Source organism: Berghia stephanieae, chromosome 15, assembly GCF_034508935.2.
Source record: "Berghia stephanieae isolate SIO BIC M18660-M18661 chromosome 15, UCSD_Bste_1.3, whole genome shotgun sequence".
Lineage (NCBI taxonomy): Eukaryota > Metazoa > Mollusca > Gastropoda > Nudibranchia > Aeolidiidae > Berghia > Berghia stephanieae.
The window spans coordinates 5,292,588-5,307,587 of record NC_088374.1 but is presented as its reverse complement, the minus strand read 5'-3'; the positions used below and the strand labels follow the sequence as shown (position 1 = coordinate 5,307,587).

The 15,000-nt window shown below is 32.6% G+C and overlaps 1 protein-coding gene across 3 annotated transcripts in view; it reads right to left on the bottom strand.

Annotated features, from left to right (window-relative positions):
- LOC144960337 (uncharacterized) overlaps positions 1-15,000 on the bottom strand; it is a 29,813-nt gene that overhangs the window by 5,771 nt on the left and 9,042 nt on the right. Inside the window, exon 1 of one of the 3 annotated variants that reach the window (XR_013642842.1) lies at positions 2,106-2,251. The exons of 1 other annotated variant lie outside the window; for it this stretch is intronic. Coding sequence is in view for 1 of the 2 variants with exons in the window: in XM_078893412.1 (XP_078749538.1) it covers positions 331-460 (130 nt within the window). In the remaining variant the exon portion in view is untranslated. Of the gene's footprint in view, positions 1-330; positions 478-2,105; positions 2,252-15,000 lie in introns of those variants that run through there. One more of the 3 variants, XM_078893412.1, reaches the window with a different exon arrangement.

Below are 15,000 nucleotides of genomic sequence, written 5' to 3'. Positions count from 1 at the left end.
TTAGACTATACGTTCTCAATATAGTAACCATTAAATTCCATGTTCAACATTGGAATTTGAACTGAGAAGAACTACTATATCTACTTTGTGATTAATTCTTAGATTAAATTTTCTTTGGATATCGAAATTGGAGAAAATGATCAAAACTGTCACTTTCGTTCTTTGTCAATGGTTACAATTGGTGATCAATCAATCAATAAATCAATATATATATTATATATATATATATATATATATATATATATATATATATATATATATATATATATACTAGTAAAAAGCCCGCAATTTCGCGGGGAAAGAACTATTTTCATTCGATACTGTACTCACCATCATTTAATGAGGGCAGATTGGTAAACAACGTTGTCTGTGTAATATGGTATATCTTCGGTTGATTTTTCTGTGTGGCCCAACATGAAGTGTAAGCCACTATAGCCTCTGACCCGTGACACAGCAACATACAGTTGTCCGTGTGTGAATACCGGTTGTGGTAAGAAAATCCCCACCTTGCTTAATGTCAACCCCTGAGATTTGTTAATTGTCATTGCATATGACAATTTTACCGGAAACTGTCTTCTATTTATAATAAATGGTAAGCCTGAATCCGTTGTCGTCAGATTGATTCTAGGGATAAACACTATGTCGCCAGCTCTACTACCGGTAATTATCTTGGCTTCTAATACTTTTGAACCTAATTTAATTATTAACAAACGGGTGCCATTTAGGAGGCCTGATTTAGGATTTATATTTCTTAGCAGCATGACTGACGTGTTGGCTTTGCACTACCTTTCAATACTTAACAAATCACAATGGCGGCCGAAAATCAAAACAATGGTCAAATAACGAAATTTTAAACTTTCACAAATCTATCAAGGTTTGTTCTAGAGTTTTTAAAATACTTCTATATAATGACAAACTGAATAAATAAATGCCTGACAAAATAGCAACGGTGAAAATACAAATTTAAAGAATACTGGGGATGTATGAGCTTTCGGAATGTCTCCCTTTTACTTAACTAACCCTAATAGAAAAAATGATGACAAATTGACTAAATAAACGCCTGACAAAAGATCAAAGGTGAAAATACAAATTTAAAGAATACTGGGGAAGTAGGAGCTTTCGGAATGTCTCCCCTTTACTTAACTTATGGAAAAACAAACACCCTAGCACCTTTAATAACACTTATGACTAACCTCTCGAGCTAACCCTAATAGAAAAAAAAAACAACTCTCGGACTGCTTTACACTACCTTTCAATACTTAACAAATCACAATGGCGGCCGAAAATCAAAACAATGGTCAAATAAGGATATTTTAAACTTTCACAAATCTATCAAGGTTTGTTCTAGAGTTTTTAAAATACTTCTATATAATGACAAACTGAATAAATAAATGCCTGACAAAATAGCAACGGTGAAAATACAATTTTAAAGAATACTGGGGATGTAGGAGCTTTCGGAATGTCTCCCCTTTACTTAACTTATGGAAAAACAAACACCCTAGCACCTTTAATAACACTTATGACTAACCTCTCGAGCTAACCCTAATAGTAAAAAAAAAAAATCAAAATGGCGACTGAAATACCTTCATGTGATCAAATGAACAATATCACTATGAATGCCACGATTTGCTGAAAAATGCCAACACACACACATGTATACATCAAACACAACACACACACACAAATTACACGCAAAACTGATCACCGCTAAATCAACAACACAACGGAAGTAATAATAATACTTGATGTCATAAATAGATGACGCAAATTGACAACTTTTTACAGCGACGAAATTTGTTGATTTTGGGAGCCAAGTGTCGTCGGTACATATTTTATGATATTATCTGTTTGACCCAACGAACTTTCAAACTGACTTTAAATTATAAAAGGAAATCAAGTTATCTGTTTATCTATCTGTAAAAAATACATTTCTAATTTTCAAATCTTTCAGTAGAGTTGTGCGCCGTATCAATCTTTTTATTGACTCAAATAAGCACAATGTTCTCCACAATGCTATATTTTTTAAAGAAAGGATATATATATATATATATATATATATATATATATATATATAACAATAATGATTAAGAATAAAGATTACCCACTTGTCTATTCCTGTGAATGCTTGTCCTATGATTTGTATGGCATGTACCTTTGCTGTTGTCTTATCATCAGCATACTTCAACCAGAATTGATGAGAAACCCAAGGAAATCAAAATGTCACCCTTTTATATAGGCTGTTGTTATGAGTGACAAGTAATCGATTACTATTTTTAGAATCATTCTTAAATTATAAATTTGAACTTCGGTCGAGCCTCATTTACCAGATTGCCCTACTCTGAAGACACGTGTATTAAAAGATTTCTCTGTATGTTGATTTCCAAGGAAAATTTCCTTCCAGGATATGATGACGCAAAGAAAAATGCGGTTCTATATATCGTTATGCTTCATTAGAGGAGTTCGCACATTGACCTGAGTGGAGGCCACACTGCCCTAACCAACAAAAGGACAGTATCCGGCTGGCTCAGATCCAACCAGTTTTACTTCAGGTGACACATTGATTTTTTTCATACATAATTCTTTAATTCTATTACACAGCGGAAGTCTTCTAACAATAAAGAATAGCCAATTTTAACTGCTTTTTGAGTTTGTCGGCTATTACATTGACGTACTATGTTGTGTAATATTGTAAGAGAGTAATCTTATGCAAGAAGCTTACGCAAAAATGTTAACGAAAAACATGATTAATATTCAAGCAAAGTCAACTTCCACAAGTGGTATCTGAAGATGAACACTTCGAAAACCGTGACCATTGCATTTCACCTATGCAGTGGCTGGTACAACCATAAAATGAACGTCCTTATCGGGGACCAGCTTCTCTCATGTCAGCCGCATCCAAAATACATGGGAGTGACGATGGACCGCAGTTTTACCCATCGGGTGCATCCCGAAGGAGTTGCCCGGAAGACAGAGGAAAAAACAGTCTTCTGAGGAAGCTGTCGGGATCAACTCGGGGTGCTAATCAAGCTCTTCTGAGGGCGCCCGCTATGGCACTATGCTATTCCGCCGCGGAATTTGCGCTCGAGTGTGGGGTAAAAGCAGGAACGTTGAGAAGCTAGAAGATAAACTTCTTTAGTCTATGCACGTAGTGTCAGGAACTCTGGCAACAACGGCTAGAGAATGGGGTCAGATAATGGCAGCAATCCAGCCCCCCGATGTCCGGCGGGAGACGATTACAAAGAACTGGCTTAATAAGATCAAAGATAGAGGGAATGGGCCAACTCCTCTCAAACGCATAATGTACGATGCCCCGTTTTGAGCCAAAATCTGTCCCGGCAACCCTTGTACGTAGATTCTCTGACTTCGGACAGAGAGGCATATATGAGGTGGAAGTTGGTTTGGATGTATTCAATCCATCGAAGGGTACTCATCGACACTGGAAGTGATCATGAACTCTTGATTTGTAAGCTGAAAATAAAATTAAGAGCCACAAATAAAGGACAGTCTAGAACAAATAAGTTTGATATCATTACACTGAAAAATTGGGATGTTGCAGAGACTTTCGAACTTGAACTGAGAAACAGTTCCGAGATTCTAAAAGACCAAGAGGAAGAAATAACTCTAAGAAATTTCAACCATAAATTATTGAGACTTGACAAGAAGCCACAGGTCACCGTAGAAGGAGGAAAGTGCAGTGGGATTCGGATGCCTCTTGGAAGCTAATTGATGAAAGCAGGGAAGTTAAGAAAAAAGTTTAGGAACCAAATCAATGAGAGCTAAAGAACGATTACAAAAGGAATAAACAGCAAGGAAGTAAAAATGTCAACAGAAGCAGACAAAAGGATATACCATGAAAACATGTTACTGGAGGCATAAAACGCAGCTGCAAATAGCGACACGAAAACGTTCTAAAGAATCACTAAAACATTATCATCCAACTTCAACAATCATGATGTAGGTATTAAAGACACAAACGGAAGGTCATTTCAAACATAAAAGCTCAAATGGAACGTTGGAATGATCATTTTAAATCTGTTTTGAACAGAGATGCTCCAAAACTAAGAGCAAATATCAAAGAGACAGACACAGATTTTGATAGAAACCCAGACCCATAACAGTCACATAAATTGTTGCAATACACTCCATAAAAAAGGGAAAGCTGGAGGAGAAGATCAAATTACTGCGAAATTGCTCAGAGCCGATGACAAATTCACCCCGGAATTACTTACAAAACTATATGAAGATATCTGGAATGCTAAGAAAATGCCAGCTAAATGATTCACAGGTATTATGGTATTACTTTCCAAAAAGCGGCAACCTTTCTGAATGCGGAAAACGGAGATGAATAATGCTCCTCTCAATCACAAGCAAAATCTCCAGCAGGATACTCCTAAACCGCATGTATTCAAGTATAAATTGACAATTAAGAAAACAGCAGGCAGGATTTTGGAAAGGACAGTCTTGCTCCGACCTTATTTTCTCTTTAAGACAAATCATCGAACAGAGCAATGATTGGGACGCTATTTTATATGCAAATTACTTAGACTTTGAAAAAGCATTTGACAGCATTCATCGCCATGAACTATGGATCATCATTAGACACTACGGCCTGCCCTAAAATATGGTAAACATTGTAAAAATGCAATATACTGACTTCAATGTAAAAGTAAATTGCAAACAAGGACTCTCAGAAAAAAAATCAAATAGAGAGTGGTGTAAAATAAGGTTGTGTGTTATCCACATTTCTCTTCCTATTGGTACTCGATTGGGTAATGAAAGAATAGATGCATAGGACCAAAACAGGAATCAGATATAATTTTTTAGAGACACTGGAAGATTTGGATTTTGCAGATGACATTGTTCTCCTGTCACAAAAATATCAGGAAATGGAAACAAAAACGCAGAAGATTGCCCCCAATGCCCTGAAAATAGGCTTAAAGATACACATAGCCATGAAGCAATGGATATAAATGGAAAACAAAAACAAAAACCCATCAAACTATATACATTTGGCACCTTAAATAAACGTTGGACTGCAAAGAAAAAATTAACAAAAACAACGATACGTATATTCAAGAGTAATGTGTTATCAGTTCTTTTATATGTAGCAGAATCTTGGAAATAAAATAATTTAGATATTTTTCCTCATTTTTTTTGCCCAGCAATATATCAACCGAAGAGCTTCTACAAATAGCTGCCATAACCCCCATTTCTGAAACAGTCAAATCAAAAAGATGGAGATGGATTGGCCATGCATGTCGAATGATCACCATCATCTGCTGTCCCCGCAAACAAATCGTATCGTTATGTCTGTCTCCATGTTTCTATGTATGTATATATGTATGTATGTATGTATGTATGTATGTATGTATGTATGTATGTATGTATGTATGTATGTATGTATGTATGTATGTATGTATGTATGTATGTATGTATGTATGTATGTATGTATGTATGTATGTATGTATGTATGTATGTATGTATGTATGTATGTATGTATGTATGTATGTATGTATGTATGTATGTATGTATGTATGTATGTATGTATGTATGTATGTATGTATGTATGTATGTATGTATGTATGTATGTATGTATGTATGTATGTATGTATGTATGTATGTATGTATGTATGTATGTATGTATGTATGTATGTATGTATGTATGTATGTATGTATGTATGTATGTATGTATGTATGTATGTATGTATGTATGTATGTATGTATGATGTATGTATGTATGTATGTATGTATGTATGTATGTATGTATGTATGTATGTATGTATGTATGTATGTATGTATGTATGTTTGTATGTATGTATGTATGTATGTATGTATGTATGTATGTATGTATGTATGTATGTATGTATGTATGTATGTATGATGTATGTATGTATGTATGTATGTATGTATGTATGTATGTATGTATGTATGTATGTATGTATGTATGTATGTATGTATGTATGTATGTATGTATGTATGTATGCACGTATGTATGTATGTATGTATGTATGTATGTATGTATGTATGTATGTATGTATGTATGTATGTATGTATGTATGTATGTATTACTGTACGTACGTACGTACGTATGTATGTAGTAGTATGTATGTATGTATGTATGTATGTATGTATGTATGTATGTATGTATGTATGTATGTATGTATGTATGTATGTATGTATGTATGTATGTATGTATGTATGTTTGTATGTATGTTTGTATGTATGTATGTATGTATGTATGTATGTATGTATGTATGTATGTATGTATGTATGTATGTATGTATGTATGTATGTATGTATGCATATATGAATGTCCTTCGGTCGGACTGGGCGAGCTCCGGGAACTGTCAGAAGACAGATGTCACAGGCGCTCCTTACTGTCAACCTTATATGTTTATGAAACATCAAAGAGGAGAAGTAAGTGGAGGAATTTTGTTGTGTTTGATACTTGGCTATATACTTAAATCATAATTGATAGTCACTATTTCATTTTGTGTACTGAAAACTGATTTGCGGGTGCTCATATATTATTATGGTGCCCACACGGACAAGTAAGGGTAACATATTTATCCATTCACTCATTTATATATATATATATATATATATATATATATATATATATATATATATATATATATATATATAATATTTAAGTATATACTTATCTATTTTATTAAGTTTTGTAGTTTCTTTGGTTAATTATTAATTCTACATGTATTGATTGAAAATTCAATGTAAATGTACGTTGCATATTGGCAATTGCCCAAAACAAACCTTTGAATTAAAATTAACAGGAACTGTCTATGTATTGGTTTTTTTTTTCTCCAATCGAGTTATCGACTACATGAACTGTTGCTGCACTATGAAATATATCTGAATAATTTGTGGATAAAACCGTGTCAAACCGACATTCAGGAGGTCTGAAAATTCCAATTCCAGGAAGGCAATTTCTTGGGATTGTGGCTTTATACAAACAAGCAATAATCATTATATATAATTATTTCGCATTTTTATTTTCAAAAAATGTAAATAATAATTTATTCATTTATTTGTTTTGCAATCTTTTCAATTTTCAATTTATAGTGACAGTTTTAAACTATTTTACAGTGTTGAAATTGTTAATATTATTTGGTTAAGGAACTGCTCTGTTTTTATTCTACATCCTATTTCCATTGTATTTTATCTTAATGTGTAAATTATAACACTTCTGTACAAGACATTTCCTTTTTGGGATGCAATAAAGTATTATTATTATTATCATTATTATTATTATTATTATTATTATTATTATTATTATTATTATTATTATTATTATTATTATTATTATTATTATTATTATATATTATTATTATTATTATTATTATTATTATTATTATTATTATTATTATTATTATTATTATGACTATTATTATTATTATTATTATTATTATTATTATTATTATTATTATTATTATTATTATTATTATTATTAATAATGCATAATGAATAATGAATGAATTTATATAGCGCCTAGATCCACAATGTGCTCAGAGGCGCTTTACAATGCAAATAAAACACAACAATAAATCGATAATTTAAGCATAAAATCTATCATATTGGAATAGCATTAATCAATTTGTAATTTAATTACCACACACTGTGCTACAAGATGAAAATTTAGGTATCTATAACATGTAGGCCTAATAGAAATGTTAAACATCAAATGATTTCCTAAAGAGATATGTTTTGAGTTCCTTTTTAAAGTTTTCAAAAGTTGGATATTTTTTGAGGGATTAAGGCAGTTGGTTCCATAAGACGGGTGCCGAATGGCTAAAAGATCTCTCGCTAAAAGACGATCTACAGCGAGGAACCTGGAAGAGATCATGACCACTGGATCTAAGTTCTCTCTCCGGCACATAGAAATTAACCATGTTTTGTAGGTAAACAGGAGCTGTCTTATTTACACATTTAAAAGCATAGCATAAAATTTTGAATATAATTCGGCTGTCAAAAGGGAGCCAATGCAAAGATATTAAAATCGGGGTTACATGTTCTTTCACCCCACAAGCAGTCACCATTCTAGCAGCTCTATTTTCCACTTTCTGAAGCTGTCTAATTATATATTTTGGTAACGATTGTAAGAGAGCGTTACAGTAATCTATTCTGTTAAGTATAAATGATGTCATTAATGTTTTGACAGTCTCAGTGTCCAAAAGATGTATAATTCTATAAATTTTATGGAGATTATTATTATATTATTATTATTATTATTATTATTATTATTATTATTATTATTATTATTATTATTATTATTATTATTATTATTATAATTATTATTATTATTATTATTATCATTATTATTATTATTATTATTATTATTATTATTATTATTATTATTATTATTATTATTATTATTATTATTATTATTATTCTCGTATTTTTCATTCTCTCTATCTTAAAAATAAAATAACTTTTCATCTATTCATCTTGTAGAGGAATTTGTCTTTAGGGTCTATTCGAAGGGAAGGCTGGGATGACTCAGGTGTCAACCGTAGTGGAGCACTGCAAAACTTAAACCAGTATTATTACTTTAATAAATCCAAAAGTGTGATATTTCAAAATAAATTTTAAAAACGCTACTCTGTCTATGGAAGTTGTAATTCAACTAATGCTATTCTAGATAAAATGGCCCTTTTAAAAAATATATCAATTGTGCAATTGATTTAATATAACAGTAAATTTTCATAAATCACAGGGTTATTCAAAATAATTCAACCAGAACTTAATTTATATAACTTGAAAACCATCTAGTGTATCGACATTAAATGATTCATCAAATAATAAACAAATTATTCAAGTTTGAAATTGCATTTGATTCATTATTCATGCATACAAAACAAAGAGTAAACAAGTTATAAAAGCAACGTTTTGCATTTATTAATTTGAATGACCATTGCTATGGCATGTTTTATTGTTGTCTTTTAAAACACAAGCTAGCTTTTAATTTTTATCAAATGTATTAGATCGGATTCCAATATGTTAAATGTTGTTGGGCGGGCGGTCGGGTGACTTCTTGCGTTCTATGCGCCACAACATTCTATTAATCTTGTTATTGATCGGGTTTACTTTTGTGTGTGTGTGTGTGTCTTTGTTTTTGTGTTTTTTTACACTGTTAAGGATTGAAATAGTTGAATAGATAGAATATTATGGTGGTTGAGGATTTCGTGGGAGGAATAGGGGTTACTTTGACGAATCTTAGGGGATATATATTGGGCAGGTAATTTGTAATGATGTTATTCTTTTACACAGATACGTAATAATATAGGATATAAGAGGTAGATGGTTGGGGGGAGGGGGTATAGGTTGTTGTGGTGTTCTGATCGGTGGGTCGTTGGGAACTCGGACCAATCATTTAACCGTATAATTTCTGTGGAATAGCGTAGTAGAAAGGGGGTGGGGGAGAGATCACTTAGTTTAGTGGTCTTCTGATTCGTGAGGATGTAAGGGGCCTATCAGGTTGTCGGATTATTCCAATGACCGAAGGTTTTGGAATTGCAGTTTTTAGATTATATTATGGTTGGGAAGGTATTAGGGGAAGGTTAGGTTTAAGGTAAAGGGGGGGGGGGGTAAGTTTTTTTCCATTGGCGTATTGCTTGGTACGAGGGCCAGTTGGCTTACAGTATTATTTATTTCGATTGTATTTCTTGGGGTATTGTTACATTATTGGGGACATAATTATGAGTGGTAAAGGAGTGTTGATTAATTGTTAGTCACCTAATCTCTTGCTCCTTAAGGAGTCCAAGTGTGGCCACCCACTAGGGGTTTGGTTAAGGTTATGTTATTTGAAATAGAGTCAGGGTTGGAAAGGGTAAGGGGTGGGGTGGGGGGTAGGAAATGTGGGCTAACGAGTATAGATTGTACGTTTTTAAAATTATTGTAATTATTATTATTTCTTTCTTCCGAGTGTTCTGACTACATTATTCCGGAGGCCGAAGAGTTTGAGGGGGGGGGAGGGTGATCGATTTATATGATCATTGAAGTTGTGTGGCTTGCAAAGCTGAGGGGTGGGGGGGGTGATAGATTCATATGATCATTGAAGTTGTGTGGCTTGCAAAGCTGAAAGGGGGGGGGGGGGAGACACGGTCGCATTGTTATTTGTTGTATCCAGGTGATTTGGCAATGATTATTATTATGGATTGGTGAAAATGGTATGGGTATTGAAGTGCGGTAGAGAGAGAAAATAAATAAGTTAAGAATGCTACATACTGGAAATAGGAGGATATGATATTACACGATCAGTTAGGCAAGTGATAGATAATAAATGTATATAACGATGATTTATAATGCTAGGTCACTCGGAGAGGGGGGTGGGAGGGTTAGGTCAGTTTGTGGGAGTGGAGAAAGGAGATAAAATGTCTTGGTCAAAGGTCATCTATCTGTATTGTGTTATTAGATCAGTGTATTTGTTCCATGCTGTTTCGCTCCCTTTATCTAAATTGCCAATTTTAGGGATAATAGTAGTGTTATTGGGCACGGAAATAATAACTGGTTTCAAAAATACAAATAAATGAAAGAATCATATCATATCAAGCACATCAATAAAACGGACATAGTAATACCATCACAGAGAGAAAAGAAATAGTTATTACAATTAAATACATTCGTTGACAGATCACTTGAAATATAAGACTGACCATTAAAAAGTTTCCTTTGGGCATATATAAAATGAATGATCTCAGTTGACAGCTTCAAGAAAAATAAGTGTTGAATTTCAAAAATATATTTTAGGATGACAACTAATGAAGTTTAATTATGCAATCACGGCTACCAAATAATTTTACATTAGTTTAAAGCGGTTTGATAAGGATCTGATTTAATGTGCATGAAAGGTGCCAGACAAAGCAACTGTTGTTTAATAACCCATGACATAAATGGAACGCAAATCGTTCGTTTATGCTTTATTGCACGATATTCCTGAAAAGGACACAGAAAACATGACATGCTGTTAACATTACAACATCTGATAAAGTGACACTATTTTTAAACTGCTGTTTTCTAAGAAGCCATGCGTGACCCTTGATTTGCAGAACGGTATCAACTGGAGATGAATTTGAACCTTATAAATAATTTTAGAATCAAAATGATCCGATAAAATATCACAGATATCCACTTGTTATAAATTGTGTGATTGCTGGATCAATTTCATCATAGCCTAAATATTTCCTTCACGGCAAAAAATATGTAGGGAGACCACTGACATCAGTAGCAATTACCCTGAACCCGGATCTCTCTACATATCAGAAATTTCTGTCATAAAATTTAGCTATAAACTTTATGTACATATATATTATTCAGATATAAAATATTACGCCATAAAATTTATACTGAAAACTTTCATTTGAAACATTTTGATCAGAATATTTTTTCTCATACATTTTCGCGTGAACAGCCTTCATTTCATTCATTCTTGTTCATTTTGAAACTAAATTTCATAGATTTTGAACAGAACAGTCTTATTTCATAAATTTTGACCAGAAAACTTAAACTCTAACTTTACATTTTTCTAGTCACAAAAATTTATTTCTCACGTAAATGGTTAGAAAACTTCCATTTTGGTATTTTGTCAGATCACTTTTGTTTCCTGTATTTGGCGAAAAACGTTTTACTTCACTCATTTTTGGGTCGCGTCTAGCACTTTATTACCCTAATTTATCTTTTTAGTTGGTTTTGGTTTTGGTTTACTAATCTACTAAGTAATTCAAGCGACCTTTGGAGCTAAAACAGTGAAAAGAGAGGGTTGCAATTCAAATGCAGGTTTGGTAAGCTGTTTTCTCATTGGAAATAGGTCGAATCTTACACGTTTTGGTGAGATTTATATTTCATATCCCCTATCTTATCTTTTGGGTGACATTGACCTTGGTTTTGGTTTGATTTTGGTTTTGGTTACGAAACAACGAAGTGATTTCATCGACTTTCAGAGCTAAAAGAGTGAAACAAAGAGGATTGAACTTCAAATGCAGGTTTTGAATAACCTCTTCCAAAACCATTTAGGTTTTGTAAGGAGTATTTTTTATTGGAAATAGGTTTGAACTAGGGTTTGAACTGTCTTGTTCAAGGATAATCCGCACGCCTGTCGTTGAGGCATTTTGGCCCCTGCCGGGGAGAAGAAGAAAGGTTTACTCATAACCTTTGTGGGATCGACGTTAATCATGCCATTGATAATTTTAGACGGACGACTAAAAACGTTATACTTTAATGGTAACAAAATAAAATTGAAAATTATGGCAAAACTTTGAGTATCGTATCCGACATCGCATCTCTACAACAATTGTAGGACATCTCTACTTCTGTCTGTGATAATATAGGATCACCAGTCATATCTGCTATGTCTCTACTCTGTCGAGGGTAATTCTGCAGGGTAAGTAGTCAGCACTTTGAAAATTCACAACTTTCTGCTTTTGTCAAATCCTCGAGAAGTCATCAAAAAGCGAAAGTCTTATATTTTGTAACGGTTTCAATAATTTATGATACAATACATTTACGAAAAACTATTACTACACACGTTTTGATCAAAAAAGTTTAATTTACCTTATGAAGTTCTAGTAGAAAAAAAATTATTTTCTCACATTTTGGTTAGAAAAAGTTTACTTTACATCTTTTGGTCAGACAAATATTACTTCGCAAAATTGGGCCTGGGAAATTTTGTTTATACAATTTATCCTGAAAACTTTTATTTAAGTGGTTTTGACGTTCCTACAATTTTGTCAAAAGAATATCTTTATAAATTTTATAAAATTTATAAATTTCATACAATTTTTGACAGAAAATTTTCATTTCATAATTGGGCCAGAACATTATTACTTTCACATTTGATTGGAAAACGTCCATTTCAGACAATTTGGTCGGAAAATTATTGTTTGACATATTTTTGTTAGAAATAATACTATGTTCATAAACTTTATCCAGATACTACTACTACAAACATTTTGGTCTAAAAACATTTCAATGCATAGATTTTGGATAGAAAGTATTTATTTCATACACTTTTTACACGCATAGTTATATTTTATTAATTTTGGTCCAAAAATCTTTTGCTCCACTCATTTTGACCAGAGAACATTTGATCACAAAACTTTTAATTTTTATATTATATTTTTTGACCGTCTTGTAAATAGCCATTAAGGTATTACTACGCATTTGACAGATGGTTTTGTATGATATTACACTACCGCCTAAAAGACTGCACGTGTTACACATTGGGCGTTACTGATCATTTGGGCTATCATCTTTAAAAAATATAGCAGCTGGTATGACAACGTTTTCACTGGGATAAATATATTATCTGCGAAGATCGATAAAATTTGAGGAAAAAACACCTGCTGTTATCTAAAAGTGTTGTGGTATCAAATATCTAAAAACTTTGACAATGTTACTGGAGAAGTACAGTAAATATAGTGTCAAACCCTGAAAATGTGTGCGTTAAAAACATTCATGGTTTAATGTCATAAATAGAGATAATGTATACCTGGTTTATAAAAATTTACTATTCCTACACGAAATTTTTGTTACATTTTCAATTAGGTTATGTCTTGGTATGATAACCATAATATAGGACATGAAGTGATGGAATTGTCTTTTCATTTTTTTTTCATCAAAATCTATTTCACGAAGTGAGTAACTTGGCAAGGACATTGTTATTGTATTAAGTACTTGATCAATCAATATTGTGTATTGTAATGATTGTTGTGTCTCATTTATTTATTTCTTGCTGCGAAAAAAAAAATTCAAGTCCATGATACAAAACATGAAACTCGCCGCATATTGAAAATGACGGGTACCAGTATTATATTAGACAAGAATATTTTTATTAAAAAGCAGTCACAGTTGAATGTGTCCGTGTGTTAAAAGTTGTTGGGGTTTTATAAAAGCCTTTGTCATCAATTCTTTTTAGTTTTGATTCAGATGTAAATTTTTCACTAACCCAATCAAAATGTTTCCAAAAATGATATTGGGTAAAGAGAATATGACTGTAAAACATGATATTGGGTTTAACTCGTGTAAACACACGGACATTGCTTATCGGTCGTATTTCCATTTAATTGATCCTACGTGAAATTTCAATGAAAACATTCACCTCCCAGGTATTGCTATGCACCCATCTACTAGTCGTATTCATATAGTGAAGAGGCTTTAATTGGTCGATGGATAGATTGTCTAACTACCATACCAAACGTCTTGATTTCGAATTCATGTTCTAATCTCTATACCGGAGGTTTCTCCAATATCAACATTGTCTACGGGAATTGATTTAAGTGTATGACGTCATCTCATTATTTTACCAGACCTAGACAAGAACGCTACCTACTTTAATTGCATTAAATAAAATATTCTCCGTCGTCTTATTTTAAAAAATAAAGCAAATGGCATTTAAGACAGAAATCACAAACTACAAGACCCGCTTTAGAAAAATGACCCAAGAAAAAAAATCCAACACAACCATACATTATAATGCTTCCATCCCAGTACAGTAAATCACTGGAAACACTACAAAATTCTTTAAAATTGATTGTTTGAGACGACAAGGGTGACAGCAAACAGACACTTTGTTGCTTTATTCATCAATTAACCATGTGTCGATTAAATATGGTGATCCCTTTCGTTGATAAGTGGTAAGGCGTTTTAACTATTAAACAGAACTTCTCATGATTAAATCTGTATAGAGATATTACACCTATTTTAAGTCAGGTTGAACCTATGATTATTAAAAAATATATCAACATTGATTACCGCGAGTAATATTAAGTGTGTGACATCGTGTTATTTCAAACATTTTCGTATTTAAGATTCACAGACATCACCAATCAGGACAATGCAAACTACTAACATGTCCGTGATTACGGTTTATTAAGTCCAGATCATAATTTGTTAATTCGAAAAATAGTCGTTTTGTATCATCGATTCTAAAATCCATTTTCAAAGAGAGGAGGAGAATATGAAGAAAGGGGATTTGACTGACTTGGT